The sequence below is a fragment of the Falco peregrinus genome, chromosome 9, assembly GCF_023634155.1.
Source record: "Falco peregrinus isolate bFalPer1 chromosome 9, bFalPer1.pri, whole genome shotgun sequence".
NCBI classification, from domain to species: domain Eukaryota; kingdom Metazoa; phylum Chordata; class Aves; order Falconiformes; family Falconidae; genus Falco; species Falco peregrinus.
This window is the reverse complement of record NC_073729.1, coordinates 21,360,978-21,376,385: the sequence shown is the minus strand read 5'-3', so window position 1 is coordinate 21,376,385 and position 15,408 is coordinate 21,360,978. Positions and strand designations below refer to the sequence as shown.

The window sequence follows — 15,408 nt, the reverse complement described above, 5'->3', positions numbered from 1 at the left end:
TCTGCTTTGCCACTGTAAATCCTACTGCATCTACAGTTTTGCATCACTTGGGATGTTACGGTTTGTCAACTGGGATACCATGTTTTCCTTTAAAATTTTTTCTCCAGCCTATATGAATCCACTCTGGTAACAAGGGCCATACAGTTTGAACTTGACTTTTGCAATTTTACAAGCTGAAGGTGGAAGGAAAAGAAATAGAAAGAGGTTCTCTCTATCTAAAAAGACTGTATCAACATGGCATGCAGCTGTGCAGACAGTTTTCTTCCCTTACAGCCTTGCAGCTCAACTTGAGTTTATTGAACTCCCATTATCTAAAGGTCACTGGTGTCCCTGTGTGTTGCCATGATTAAATTCTCTCTCTGCTGAACCTAGCAACAGAACAGTTTGGCTTGCATAAATAACTCCCATCAAACTACATGGTTTCAGACAAATACCAAGACTGCTTAACTGATGAAAACACAAAATCCAAACCCCTTGTTTGACCACTGCCTGTTGCTGAAGCAGAATTGCACAGACCTCCACAATGACTAGCAAGCCTGAGTCCCAGGAGAAAATCACATCCGATCAACACAACGATCAACACAAAATACCAGTTTTACCGAAAAAAGGAAACCTCCCCCTGTTTTTTCAGGCAAAGTTAGAAGAAGCGAAAGGCCAATTCCCAGCAAATAATGCACTGGAAGGATTTATCTTCCCTTTAATCTTTACACTAGTAATTTGTGAATGCCCCATGAGGTTCTTTTTTTATGACCTAAAATTATTAATGTTTCCTTTCAGCAAATAATCCCTCAGCAACCAAATCTGAAGATTTTAAGTGGGCCCTGGAGTATTATACATCTGATCTAGAAAAGCACTTCAGCACACGTTAAACTTGAAGCACTTATGTTCCCCTTCCATCACAAGGGTATTACTCTCCTACTTGCAGGTGCAGATGTACCTACCTGCACTGCCTGATGAATACCTGGAACTGTTCCCTAAATGTTGTTTACACCACTTGGGTGACTTACAGAACTAACCAAATACAGCAGACTGAGAGCAGCCTATGGCAACGTGCTGTATTCAACCAGCCATGGAAATTAACCATGCAGGAAAGCAAGTCCACGTGACTTACAAAATCAATAAGCAGACTGCTGCACACCTCCAACAGCACTTGCCTACTCGCTGAAAGCTCAGCTCCTACTCAGAATTAACAAAGATGGGCCACGTTGGCTCACACCAAAGGCCCTTCTTGACCCATATTTTTTGCTAAACAACAACATCACATGCCAGAGTGTAAGCTGGGAGAATCCCACTGTGGAGAAGTTTGAGAGCTTGCAGCAAACTTGACTGAACTCCCAGGAGCTTGGAGCAGAAAGACTGTCTCCCTCCTACCCTGGCACGATGCTGCATTGCAAGGCAGATAGTTTATGTGAATCCTGACAAGTGAGGTAAAATACTGCAAAGAAAAACGGGATCTCATACCTGTATTCGTAGCAAGGACAACACTTGCATGGGTAAGGGCTGCAGCCATGGCAGTTTCTTCTCGTTCCTTCAGCTCCTTTCTCAGTGACTTAATTTCACTGAGAAAATGGTTCCGCTCTCCCTTGTCTTGAGCCTTTTTAGTTTTTGCCTATAGAACAGAAAAATCAAGATAGAACAACCTTTTTCTAGTCCTAGGGATTTATGTTCAGCTTCTCGGATAACCAAAGAACCTGAACACAGCATGGCTTCTCTATGTCCACCACGATACATTGGCTCATCATAATCAGCCCCACTAAACCTTGGCTTCTCTTCCCTCTCTCTGACAGAAAGCCCTTCCCACAATCAGTGTGGCTCCAAGCATGAAGAGTATGTCTGCCTGTGCAAAAGATGAACTGTATCAATACATCCCCAGGCTCTGAGCATGAAGCAGCAAAATGAGAATATCACTGCCCATCAGACCATCCGGGAGCATCAGCAGGAAGACCATCACTCAAGGTCCAGACAGTGATTTCTTCAACTTAGCGGGTCCATGCTTAAACTCCTCTGGTTGCAGACTCTGATAGTCTTGGATTGTGACCATAAAGTGTTGGAGAGTAACTCCCTGTCCTTAAATCCTCTGTTCAGCCCTTCCTGCTCTGCCCTGTACCTTCCCAATGCCCCAGAGATCAGCAGGGAGAAGGTTAGATGCTTCAGTCCATCCAATGGCCAAGTCTGTGCATCAGTCAAAGCACCTGGGTACAAAGCAGGGAGTAATGTATAATGGTGATTAGGTTTTTATGGGAGGAAGGGTCTTGTGCCTTTGGCAGGGGAGAAACCAGGACTTCCTATATCATTCTGCTCCATTACTCAGGGCAAGCAGGGACCTTCTGATTCCAAGTGACCTTGAAGCAGGAGGGCTCCCCAGGTTGACTGTGCCATGTCCAGCCAAAGCAGCAGCCCTGCATTTTTAAAAAGGCATCTCTGAGCTGCTATAAATGATTGAGAGCAATATCTAGACAGGCTCATGGCTTTTTTTAGCAACGCCTATTAAACATATCTAACACATCAAATCATCACCACTGGTTGTTAGCACTTCCCCAGCTACAGACCAGCAGCTATGAGACAACAGCCAAGCTATCATTCACTGCAAGTCACCTTGAGAAAGGTACCCACACTCTCAGATGGAAATTTAGATTATTTCCTTGGAGGTAAGGCTGATGACTTGAGAAAGCTGAAAAGATTGCATACACAAGCTTTTATACGCAGCCAAAGCAATAAGATTTGATGGTTCCTATAATCATCCCCTGTACAGATGGATTCTCCAGCGTCCAACATGGTCCAGCTCATATGGCCACCTTTTCACTAAGAAAGACAATCATGTGTCTCACTCAGCCACCTGTTTTGGTTAAACCTGTAGGTATTTAATACCTTTGAAACCTCTACATGTCTGTCAAATGTAGTCACAATTGGCTGATGGGCTCAGAAGTTACAGAGGAGGGATCACAAACAGGTACGCAGGTAACATGATCACACAGGCATCTTTTCCCTAGCTTAATCTAAAAGGACAGTATGGGTGCCAGCCCTGATACTCATTGAGCTGAAGGGACAAAGCAGATTAGCATCGACTTCCTCTCTGCTAGAAACAAAGATTAGAGAGCAAAACTGATGGTGCCTGAAGAGCCAAGTTTAATGTCTGTTCTGCAAAAAGATCTGGTTAGTAAATTAAAAATAGCAACTGTTCCGTGATGTTGGCTGGTGACATTAAGATCCAAATATCTGACTGACTCAGCTCTGAAAGCAGCTGAGGGAGCAGGGAGCCCAGTCCAGAGGTAACAGCACTGTCAGTCAGCCCCAAGGACAGTACCTGGCACACTGTGAGCCAAGATCCCCAGATACCAGAAGGCTCTAATTGTCCTGAGCTGGCTCGTTTGGGCCCCCACCCATGCACTCATTGGTCTGGGAGTTGCATTTAAGGCCAGACCTTGTTCTTTATTTGGGTTATGGGGTTTGAGCTCTGAGCCTGGCTTCCTTTCTGTGTTGATAGCTGCATTGCCCTGGGCCTGGCTGGTTGGTCTGGGCTGCCAGCTGACTCTGCTCACCACTGCTGGACCTCTGCTGCCTTTCTTACTTGGGCACTATGGGACTGTGCCTGTGTTGATGCAAAGAATATCCAGAAGCTGATGTCCTGGAATGCTTGAAGCCTGAACAGGTGAGGGAAGAAGGCATAAAGGGGTAAAAAATGTGCAGAGAGCATTGGTTTTCATTAATATTACTAAATAATACACATTTAGCCTTTATAAATTCCTGTGGCTGGGGGTAATGGTGAAGGAAAGGAGGAAGAAGAGTCAAAATGCAGAGTGGACAAAGGAAAAAATTGTTACGGGGGACACTACGAGGGAGAAGCTAAGGCAGGATGAGGGAAAGATGGACCAGGGCCTCAGAGGTGAGCTCTCTGCAGCCCAGAGAGAAAAGGTGCTGATGAGTCAAGTGCATCTTCTGTAGAAGAGCTGAGCATGGGCAGCTCAAAGCACAGCTATGCAGGCTGAGCTGCAGCAGTGTGTTGGCTCTTGGGGTTTTGTTTGGTACTTCAGGGTGGCACAGGCCTTGGTGGCCAGTTCCTATCTCCCATCACCACATACCCCTTGCTCTAGGGAGGAAGCAGATGGAGACCTTGAGGCTGAAGGCTCTGTTTTCTCCCTAATTTTCCTTGTACTATGGAAAATCAACAGTGGAGGAAAAAAATCTCCTCCCACCTTTCAAAGTGCCTCCCAAGGAAAGGAAAGGGAAAAATTAACAGCTACTGAGAAAGATGCAAAATAAATTAAGAAGTAAAAAAGACTTGGTGTAGAGCTGTGACTACAACCAGGTCTCCATCCCAGCAGAGAAGTATATCCTTCACAAACTTGCCTCTCAATCCTAAGCACAACTTTACTCAGCCCTCAGATGCTCCCTCCTTCCTTAGGTTATGTGCAAGAACAGCCTGTCTGCCAAGTGACTTCCCTAACGGCTCAGCAACAGAAATGCTGGATGATGCATAAACGCATTTGGGAAAACTGAAGCTGCTGCCATAGCGGTGGCTGCAGGTTAATGTTAATGGGGCTGCAAGCCACGCTCGGCCTGCATCGCTTAAAGGAAATGTGCAGTGCCTTCCTGAAGGGCAGGGCAATGTACTTGGGCAAGTACAGCACAATGTGTGTGCCGGGGTATGAAGATGCCCTCCTGCATCCCTGATCACGACAGGATGTCTCTTGAGCTGGATACACCTACAAAATGGCTTCTAGAAAATGCTGTCACCAGACAGGGAGGGGAAAAACCTTAGTATCAAAACCTATCATCTCAAGTAAAAGAGCTACTTTGTAAATTAAGTTTAGGAAAATTAGGTTGTGAAAGAAGAAATTAAGGATGCATTTTTATAGTGTATTCTGCTTTCTACTTGAGGTGCCTGAGAGTGGGAGGGAGTGTCAGGACAGCCAGATATCTCATTAGGAAGTGAATTGATGATGTGAATGTTTCTCTTGCTCTCTTTTGAAGAGGATTGCATGAGCAATGCCAAACAGCTAATGTGGAGAGCAGGGCACTGCAGCATCTCTCCCTATGCAGCAGTAATGATTATGGTTTTGCCACTTCAATGAGGAATTCAGTTAGGAGGAGTTTTGCCCTTAGCTCCTTCTACAGCAGATGATAAGCACTGGTGGCAGGTGACCGAGGAGACTCAGGCAGCCCCTGGCAGAGAGGTTCTCTGTGATACACCTCTTCAGGCTGGAAGCCTTCACCACCTCTAAAACTGTCAGGCTTGCACCCCAGTTCCTTGCCTCCAGGGTCAGGTTAAATACCTCCCAATCAGAGTAAATGGGATTAATCCAGGCCACACACAGCTCAAATTGTCACTGTTAGTCCTCTACACTATGCTATTTTTCTATCCTCTCCCCTGAATTGGCCTTTCTACTGTTGACTTGACCACAAAGAGAGGTTTGTGCCCACCGGTATTTTACCCCTGCCTGTATACAGTATGATCCAGACTTGGAGCGTCACTGCAGGCTCATGGCATGCTGAACCCACAAATACCAGGTTCAACCAGGATGCAAGCTGGCTGCATGCTGCCCATGGCTCACATCAGGGCTAGTCACTGTGACTTGTCTCTAGCCACTGGTTTTGGGGCAACCCTGAGCACCTGGCTGTAGTGATTGTCTTTTAAGAACATCCAAGCAGTGGCAGAGTTGTTCCTCAGTTTGAGACGAAGTAGCTTGCCTGGCTAGTGGATCAGGTACTACTAATCTCAAGAGCTGGTATTCAGGTAACCCACATGGGGCATGTTGCAGGGACACGTACAAAGACCTGGTCGATGTCCTTCCTGATATCTGCCACTATCTGGGCATTGTCACCACGGGCCAAGACTGCGTCCAAGGAATGGTGTTGGATTGGCTCCAGCAAGCGAGCGGGGTGCCCTAGCCGCAGGATGCGGGCTTTGCAGCCAGCCAGCCTTTCCACCAGGTTATCCACAGCAACGTTGGATGGGGCACAACACAGGACCTGCAAGGGGAGAGACCAAGTGCTTGTTACTGCCAAGGAGACCAAAATGCTGGAGCAACAGTATCTGAGCAGGAAGACAGCAGAGGGAAACCAACACAATCTATTGGGAATAAACCACTGACATCTTCACAACCTCCAGACACTAAAGGCAATTCTCACCTTGCTCTGTAGCACTAGGGCAGGGTCTTCAATAAATAGCGAACCTGAGCTTTGAAGCTTCTATTTGCACCTAATTTCAGTGATAGGAGAAAAAAAACTGGTCCCTGCAAGCCAAGCCAGACTCTGCAGTGTAGCACAGCTGCTGCTGGATCTGCTCCAGCTGCCATGAAGCCCAATGAGTTTGCAAAATAAACCAAGGTGATTGCTGTCACTACAGTCCTGTCACTGATACTCACTTTCAGGCCCTGCTGTACAGCTTGCAAGATGATCTCTACTAGTGTTGTGGTCTTCCCTGTGCCAGGTGGTCCATGGATGATGGCAAGCTCCCTCTGAGCCAGTGAGAAGGAGACAGCTTCCCTCTGCGATGCATCCAGCGAGTCATTGTAAAGCTTTAGAGGCTCTGAGGAGACAGCGGGAGATTTGTTTGGACCTCAGCCCTAACTTGGGTGCTTGCTGAGAAGCACAAATCCATGAATACAAATAAGAAGCTCTCACTAGCAGGCCCAAATCAATAATGAAAATAATCTTTTCTGGGAGAAAGGTACACTGCGTACCACCTAGGTGGCTAAAAGACCCCAGACTGGTAAAAGTAAGGCTTGTTATACTTTCAAAACAAACAGGCATCCCTGTCTTCCTCCTTCTGTCTCCTACCCTGCTATTTTGCAGGAGGAGCAAGCATTCAGTAGTGAACGCAGCTAGTCTGTATTGGAACTTTTCAGCATTTAAAGAGGCATTTACCAGCTATAACATCAAACATGTAGGATCTTCTGGGTGTGGAAGGTGCTCTGGGTTTATTTTAAAGGTGAGCCAGCATATTTAGTAAACCTTCAATAAAAAGGAGAAAGTAGTTGACCTTACAAACAAATCAATCCCAGTTAACAAACCCAACACAGCACTAGTGAAAAAGCAGAAAAAACTACAGCGTCTGTGAGCAAAAAAGAGCAGTCCTGTATTGTTCAACAATGACTGAAAAGGCAGGAAAAAAGATACAAACTGGCAATATAAATGGCGCACACTAAAATCAGTTTGAGCTTTAATGATCACAAAGGAAAAAGGGGAAAGAACGTGCGTTACAAGAGAATTGTTTTCACTGCAGAAGACCAACATCTCAAAAGCTGCTTTTTACCTCCTGGATTTATCTAATATAAACCCATATTTATTCTCATCCCCCATAATCCTGCTGCTAATCTCTTTGTTCATTATGGAGGTTAATTACAGCAGAGATGATGACTCATTACATTGAGGTTTACCGAAAATAATGTTCCCACAAAAGCTTATATAAGACAAATCTCTGGGCATCGTTCCCTGCTGGGCATCATGTGTTTTATTCCTATCTTTGCATTAAGGCTTGATTAAAAGCATGAAAGTTTCTTCTGGTTTTAGGCAGGTTAACTTAGGTGCAACTCCTGTGTAACTTCTGGCACTGACTTTTGAAGCAGCGCAGCTGAGGTGTCCAGGTTAAACAAGTAACATCTGCTAAAAAGAGGCCTGGTGAGGAAGAGAGAAACAGGACTAATGGTACTTTTTCCTGTTAACCTGCCTCTTGCTCTATACATAATTTTTGACTTAGTGTGCTAATGACTAAGAGAAGACTAGGAAGCATCCCATGGGCAGGGAAAAAAAGAATAGCTTAAAAACTGAAAGGCATTTCCCACAATGAGGAACAGCTGGGACGTAGGAGTCATTGATATTTCCTTGCTCAAGGAATGAGATCAGAAACAGGCTTCTCCTCATGCATACGCACCCTCTTCCCTTTTAATTACACACTGCCAAAAGTTGCTGTGTGGGAAGGCTGGGAAATGTGCCTCTTTTCTGGGCTGGGCATGTTAGCGGTGAGGAGGAGGGCAGAGCTGTTTAAGGGATGCTGTGGTGCCTCTAAACTCTTTTTCATCCACCAGCTGGGCTCTTAGTAGCCTCACCTGAAAAAACGTAGTTTATCCACTCCAGTAGGACTGGCCCAGGAGCTCATTACAAGCAATCCATTTAGGATTTGCATCAGAGGCTCCCAGAAGACATCCATTAACCCAGCTCTAGCTCTGCAGCACCAACTCTGCATTGGTGCCTCCTGCTTTGCCCAAGGCTGTCCATCTCAGCCCCCTGACACAGATCATAGAGAGGATGAACATAAAACTGCATCCTTGGGCCTGGCAGGGATGGGTCTTGCTGGTGGTCAGGTAACTCAGCCCCTGATGCACAACTTCATGTAGGAGTGTAGCACTGAAAAAAAAAAAAAAAAAATCCACCTTGGCCATCAAGGTTGGTCCTCCAACAACATTTCCAGAAGCTGAGCCGTTTCTGCACAGTCCCAGCAGTTCAGGTGAGGTAGTAGGTTGGAGGGTGATACTCAAGTCCAGGAAGGGGGGCTTTGCACCAAACACAGGTGGGAACTCCTGGGGGGAAGAGCTCAAGTATTCCAGAGCTGGAGGCCTCTCACTTCTCAGTGTACCTTCCAAAGTATATTCCTCACAACCAGTGTGTACAGGCACCAAGAGAAAACTTGGACCTTATGACCAGCTCCTCTACAGGACAACCTAACTGCAGCTGAACACTGCTGGATAAAACCCAGGTGGGGAATTAAGCCTGAAACAAGGAACTTTCCCTGCTCTCTGCATGAAGCATTTGGCAGCTGAGGTGTCTGGACTGCTTAGTTTTCTCTGTAGATCTCAAGGGCTTTTATGGGCCCTGTGACGACAAGAGGTATCACAGACCAGAGGAACAAGAAGCATTGAAGATTTTTTGCAAATGTCTTGTCACATGCACTGAACTTGTGCCAAGAAGCCAAGGCAGTTTTGCTAGAAATCCCTGGTGCTTCCCCAGCACTCTGCCTGCTGGGTTGGCTTTTGCTGGGGACATCCCTGCCTTTTAACTAGGCTTTTTAAATTCCTTCTTTCTCTTTTCAAATGCCTTTTTACAGCAGAATTAGATATAAGCCATGCCTTTTGCACTCCACGTGACCACGCAAGCCAGCCAGTGTCTGGGCATAGAGATGAACACCCCCTTGCTTTTTCTAGACCAGAACTACAGGAGAGAGCTGGTACAGGGTTATGCCTCCAATAAGGCATAACCTTATTTCTGAAAGAAAAGGAAACACGTCTATCCAGCTTAGCTGGTCTTGCGGTGCACAGCAAGCAGAACAAGGCTGGCCTCTGCTGGCAAGCAAAGCCTCTCTATACATCCCCCACAATGTATGGGTGCAGGGGTCCCTGCACATGTGCTGTGGTATCAGAACCCACCCAAAAGCTCTGAGACTCCCAGGAATGAAATATGAGGCATTTCATTTTTCCCCCACACTTAAAATTAGACTTAGGGTTCTGCTGCTGTACATACCACTTGCTGGAGCCAATTTTGCCCTTGGGAGAACACCCTTGAACACCCAGGCACAGAGACGAGTGCTTATGACTTCCACTGACCCTTCTACTTCTCAATCTCCTTGTAATTTGGTTCTTCCCCACTGTTTGCACAGAAGACAGTGACAAATGTTCCCTCTCTAGATATGGATCTCATCTATCCTGGGCCTTTCTCTTTTCCTGCACAAGTGTCAGTGCTAGCTTTTTCTCTGGGCAGGTGTTTATAAGGTCTCACTCCTACCCTTGGTGTTCTGGGCTTCTGATTGAAATGAAGCTTACTGCACCTTGAAATGACATTAATATAGATGTGTGTCTCGACAGCCGGTTTTATGAAATGTACAGAACTTATTAATTCTGAGACTCCTGACAGATTTGTCTGATATCAGACAATGGATAGGATGAGACAGATACAGGGAAGCAGATCCCCAAGAAACCACGCTAAACGATGCTTGGTCATGAAAGGAGATACTGTGTCACGGAGGAGAAGCAGCCTGAAATACTGTCAGGTTTTTCCATCTGTCCATGTCAGAGTATGCACCTGGGAAACATTTGCTGCCTTTTACAGACATTATGTGTATATGCGAGTTTCAACACTGTTTGCAGAGACACAGCCCCACGTCCTATGGTGTACGGGCACCTGGGAAACTGCATGTGCCATCACTTAGTCATAAGAGACAGGATTTATCCAGCCAGCTGCTGAGTGCCCTCCCCTTCAACTCAGGAGAGGCTGGCAGTTCGAGGCACCTTGCGGGACCTATTTAAAGTTAAAGTCATTATTATTTAATTCCTGGCTAGCATAACATCTTTCTAGTTGGTAGAAAAAAAGCTATAAAGTGAGAAGGTAAATGGAAGCCTTTCCACCGTGCCAGAGCATTTTGCTGTTCTCAGGTGATAAGCTGCCTTCTCATGTTGCATTGCCTCTGTCTAATGTGGCTCAGTGTTTCTATCAATCAATATTCTCAGTCCTGGGGAGACGAAAAATTCATCTCTGTGCATCTAAGCAATTTGAAAAGGAATTTCTCTTCATTAGATAGGCAGTTCTGCTACCACAAAGGGACAAGCAGAGTTGAAGCTGCTGAGAAAGTTAATTCATTAAAATTTAATTCTTCTATCTAATATTAAAAACCTGAGTGCACCAAGGTCCCTAGGTAGCCAAAAGGCTAAGACGTTTGACTCAGACTAAGCTCAGTGCTTAGAGATATGGAGATATGACTCACACAACATTAATTCTTTGTCCTTGGTATTTTGTAGCAGAAGCCTAGCCTGAAGGTATACTGCCGGGGAGTGGGTGCGTGTATGTGAAAGAGGCAAGCCACTGCAGACAACCAAATACAGTAATCAAAGCTGGAGAAAAGCTGCAACAGCAAGCACAGAGTGCAGGGAGCTGTGGTGGAGAGGAAACAGAGTGGTACTCTGGCCAGCAAGAAACCAGGTAGGGATGGATGGCATCACATGTGACATGCTGCTGAGTGATGTGAGGAGAGATCTGAGCTCTCTACACGGCTTAAGACACAGACTGCTGGCCCAACCCTACCGTGCTAGGCAGCTTAATCCACTCTCTGCTCCCTAATTTTTGCAGCCCAGATGACACGTCCCTTCTGCCAAGGTATAATATAGGTATCCCAAGCAGTTGCTGAGCCTGCTGATCAGAGGCTTTTGTTTCCCCAAAAGGTTAAGCTGTGCGGTTTCATCTTTCATTTTTCCAAACACATCAAAAAGATGAGAGTAAAAGGGGATTCTACTCACATGCAATTTTTTTGACAGCTGTTGGTAAAGCAAAGTTGTGAGGTTTTAAGTATTTAATAAAACAAAAGCATCCTGCACATCAACTTGAGTGAATACAATCAGAAGGTTGCAAAAATAAAAATACAAGCATTCCCATGCCGTTTCAAATTGCAGGAGTTCCACAGTCACTTAATTCCCATGAAGACAGAGTTATTGTTTCCAATATAGAAGCAGTGCTGGCAGTCTCTGATCTTTGAAGTTTATGGATGGGATTGGGGCAAGAAGCAAATAAGAAATGCCTTATAAACTAAATTGGATTTCAGACTCATGAATGTGTGCAAACAAATTCCCTCATCACAAATCCTGCCTGTTTTATGCCAGAATTCAGGTTTAATTGGTACACTCTTGAGAAAAGTGAGCATTATCTAGCTGAATGGTCTCTCTTCCAGTGATGACAAGGGTCTTGACCTGAGTGAAGTGTGTCCAGGGACCCATAAACCAGTGTGAAAACTATGTGTTCAATGCTGCCAGTTGCAACACCACTTGTTACTCACATTCAGTACTCAGGCCCTTCCTGGAGCAAAGCAAGCTGTATATTTGATGTGAATAAAAACTTCAGAGAGATCAGAGTTATTTGTGTTCCCATGGCCCATTTCAAAGAATGGGTCTTGAACTGAAGAGACCCCAAGCACCTTTCTCAGCTGGTCAGCCTGAGAGAGGACTAGGGGGACTGGAAGAGGAGTAATGGCTGCACAGTCATCACTTAGGGCTCTGGCTCTTTGCCTCTCTCAGATGTGACATCTGAAGAGGCAAATATCCTCCTAACTGAGCATGGACAGAGCACAGAGCCCTTATGCTGTGGGTAGGGAACTTCAGGTTTTGCTGACTGCTCTGGAGAGGAAAGATTTCCCCCCACCTTTCCCTACAGTAACTTTCCGTATCTGCTTCAAACCAGCATGAGAGCAACAACTGTTCTTACCAGTCCATCTAAAAGAGCTCTCCACCTGTGTAACTCTCAGCTTCACATACCAAGGCAGACTAAAACCAGCAGCAGTCTCTGTGCATGTGCTTGGCTATGAAGGTCCAGGGACTCTGACCCCGAGGATACAGAAAATTTCTCTAGAAAGATCTATCCAGCACTTCCCATCAGTCTGATATATAATCTTACAAAGAAGCATCCTTACTTGTTTCATTGAATGTGCTTGGATCCGAAGAGAAGAAGAGGACGTCGATCAGATTGGAGGCTGGACCGCTGTGATACTGCTTTAGTGCATTTAAAGCTCTGTCAAAGAAAATAGCCAGTTACATGCGCAGCATGAATTCCTAGAGAGATTCCTGCTCACTTTAGGGCTGAAGCCTGTGGGCACAGATTCAGCTTTTTCCAAAGCTGAAAAATGCTACTCCACAGCAGACTAATCCTATCTAATTGCTGCATCCCCCAGCCCTCACACCCCCACCTACCCCTTATGCTGGTCTGATTTCCACTTTTTACTATTACTCCAGTTGGATATATGCAGACCCTGGGTTGAGCTTTTTCAGCGCATTAATTCAGCAAAGAGCTACTCAGTTCTCCTGCCAGGATGGAAAAAGCTCTCTACAGAATCCAGTGGGAACCAGAGGTGATACAACACAGGACAAAAATATGTAGCTGAGTGTGAGAGAGGAAGAAAGAAGAGCAGGACCATAGCAGCCAACAGGTAGAAAATTTATGCTGTTTTGATGCTGTAGATTAACATATCCAATCGACTTCTCTTGGAATGGGCTCCCTCAGCAGTTAGTAGGAAAAGAAAGGCACATCCAAAAGGTGGATACCTCCTCTAAGTGGAGCTGCTATAGGAGTAAGAGGAATAAGATAGGAGAGAAACCAAGCCTAGTGAAATAAGCCTGTCTCAGAAGAGCTCTTCCAGAATAAACCTGGCCATTTTCAATTGGCTTTGAGCACTCCTGAGCAGAGTCACTGTAGGAGAGAGAACTGCAACCCCATGGTCCTTACTTTTTCAGCCTGTTGTAGGTGACATCATTGGCTAATTTCAGCAGGCGGTAAGAGCACTCTCGGTCCAAGCTCAGCATGCCATCTCGAGACTCCTCAAAGGCAACAGTCACTGCTTTGGAGGTGATACGTGTTACAATGCCGGTGGAGAGCGGATCATTGTGGCCAGCTGAATCGTAAAGGCCCACAATATCTCCTGCAAAGACAAGTTTGAAGAGAGAGAACGAAGTGGGGCAAATGTTTTGAAAAGAAGCATTTTCGGTGAGACCAGCAACCAAAGGAGAATAGCCTCCTCTTAGCAAACAAAGAACACACAACAAGAGAGAGCAAAAGGACAGTTAGCAGTGAGAAGACACCGGACAGCAACTAACCAGCTGCCTTCAGACCTCCACACACCACAGGTCTTGGGGTGGAGACCAGCAGTGCTCCCCATAGCCAGAGCTGCTCAGAAAGCCAACACGCTTTCACAAAGATCTTGGGAGAACCTGACTTCTCTGAACATTCAGACAAACCATTTTACATCAATTGTATTTCTTTAATAATAGCCAAGGAGTCTGCGTGACAGTACGTGCTTCCCAGATGACTGCTATATGCCAGTCAGAGGAACTAAGAAAGACCAGAGATTTTTGAGGACTCACTACAGCTTTTCACAGTCACTGTGAGATTACGAAAGAAAGTGGAATTGCATAGTGTAGAGGTGAAACAGATTTTCAACAGGATGTCTGACTAAGTTTATAACTTATCTGGGGCTCGCATTCATTGAGGATTAAATTTCAGATTTACAAACTATGGGAAGATTTCCTCCACAAGGTCCATCAGCTCTTACGCTAAAATGCTTGCATCCAGGAATAATTTACTGCTATGGCAATGTTATTTCTCTTTGAAGATCACTGGCGGATGCTCTCAAGACTGAGTTCCCAATCTGCAATGAGCCATTTTAATTTCAAAGGTCAGCAGCTTGGAGGCCTGGGTGACAAAGAGTGCATCAACAAACTGAACTTCAACACACTTTGAACCGGCACCATTGTGCGACCAGGGTCAGAAACATTGTAGTTCCCCATGATGTGCCTGCTTAGCAAGCTCAATGACCTAGCAAACTAAACCAATAAAATTACTAAACTAAACCAGAAAATTATCTGGTGCAGCCAGCTTCTCTTTTGTGGACCAGTTTTGGAGAGTGCAAGGCAATACCCTCATTGCCTAAGGAAAAAAGAGAAGGGTCTCTGGAGAAGAAAAATAGCAGGTGTATTGCAGACTCACTCCACAGTCAAACCCAAGTTCTTCCGAGGGGTAAGCCTGCACAGTTGGTTACAGCATGGCAGACAGCATCCTCACCCTCCTCGGATATCAGCAAGAGAGGCAACAGCTCAGCTCTGACAGTCCTGGTCATGAATTCATGGAAGTGATGGCAGACGGTGAGACATGAGTGAAAAGGGCGCTGGCTCATGTGCTAATGAGTCTGTATTTCTCTGGTACCTGCATTTTCAATAGAAATCCAGGCATGTAGCTAATAACAGCACATATTTCACCTTCTCTTCCTTGCCAAAAATAAGAGGAAAGGGAGAAACATGGCAACTCAGGAAGGAAAAGGAAAATCCACTTTCCATTTTGCAAATAAAATGTAAGTGACAAAAGCTCCTTACCTACCGCAAGACATAAGCATGAACACTTTGGCTTGTACAAAGAATGCCAGGAAATCTTTAACAATGAGAGATCAGGACTTTGTTTTTATTGTTTCAGATAGAGGAGAGCCAGAATTTTCATCACCAGCACTACTTTCTGGTGCAACATGTGTCTGTAATAAGCTGAGGGATAAAGAGGCCATTTTCCTCTAGATTCATCCTGTAGCCATAACAATCTCTCCCCTCCTTTCTTGCATCAATTTCTCAGTTCTTACAAGTATCACATTAGAATGACGTTAGGAAGAAGAACTGGTCATCTCTATGTACTTTGCACCGACAGGAATACCACTTACCAGGCCCAAAACTGTTATAGGGCAGCTCCGCATCTGAATCATATTTTCTAGGCTGAAACGTCACAAGCAGCCGTCCGTAGAGGCCAGTTCTCTGGCTGGCAGCTTGGAGTTTTAGCAGGCAGACACCTCTGCGCTGCAGTTCCTTCAGGGAGATGCTTTCCTGCCATGCCCTGGAAACCACACACAGACATGAAAACCATTTGCTGGACTGAAGCTGAGATTCAAAGATTCAGATGACAAAA

General features: G+C 45.4%; 1 protein-coding gene across 2 annotated transcripts in view; it reads right to left on the bottom strand.

Annotated features, from left to right (window-relative positions):
- Positions 1–15,408, bottom strand: part of IGHMBP2 (immunoglobulin mu DNA binding protein 2) — a 43,537-nt gene that overhangs the window by 26,563 nt on the left and 1,566 nt on the right. For both annotated transcript variants that reach the window (XM_013301157.3, XM_055813691.1), the window contains exons 2-7: positions 15,167–15,336; positions 13,195–13,387; positions 12,386–12,483; positions 6,366–6,529; positions 5,770–5,970; positions 1,462–1,609 (exon numbers count right to left, since the gene is read on the bottom strand). In XM_013301157.3, the coding sequence (XP_013156611.2) occupies positions 1,462–1,609; positions 5,770–5,970; positions 6,366–6,529; positions 12,386–12,483; positions 13,195–13,387; positions 15,167–15,336 (974 nt within the window). The remainder of the gene's footprint in view (positions 1–1,461; positions 1,610–5,769; positions 5,971–6,365; positions 6,530–12,385; positions 12,484–13,194; positions 13,388–15,166; positions 15,337–15,408) is intronic.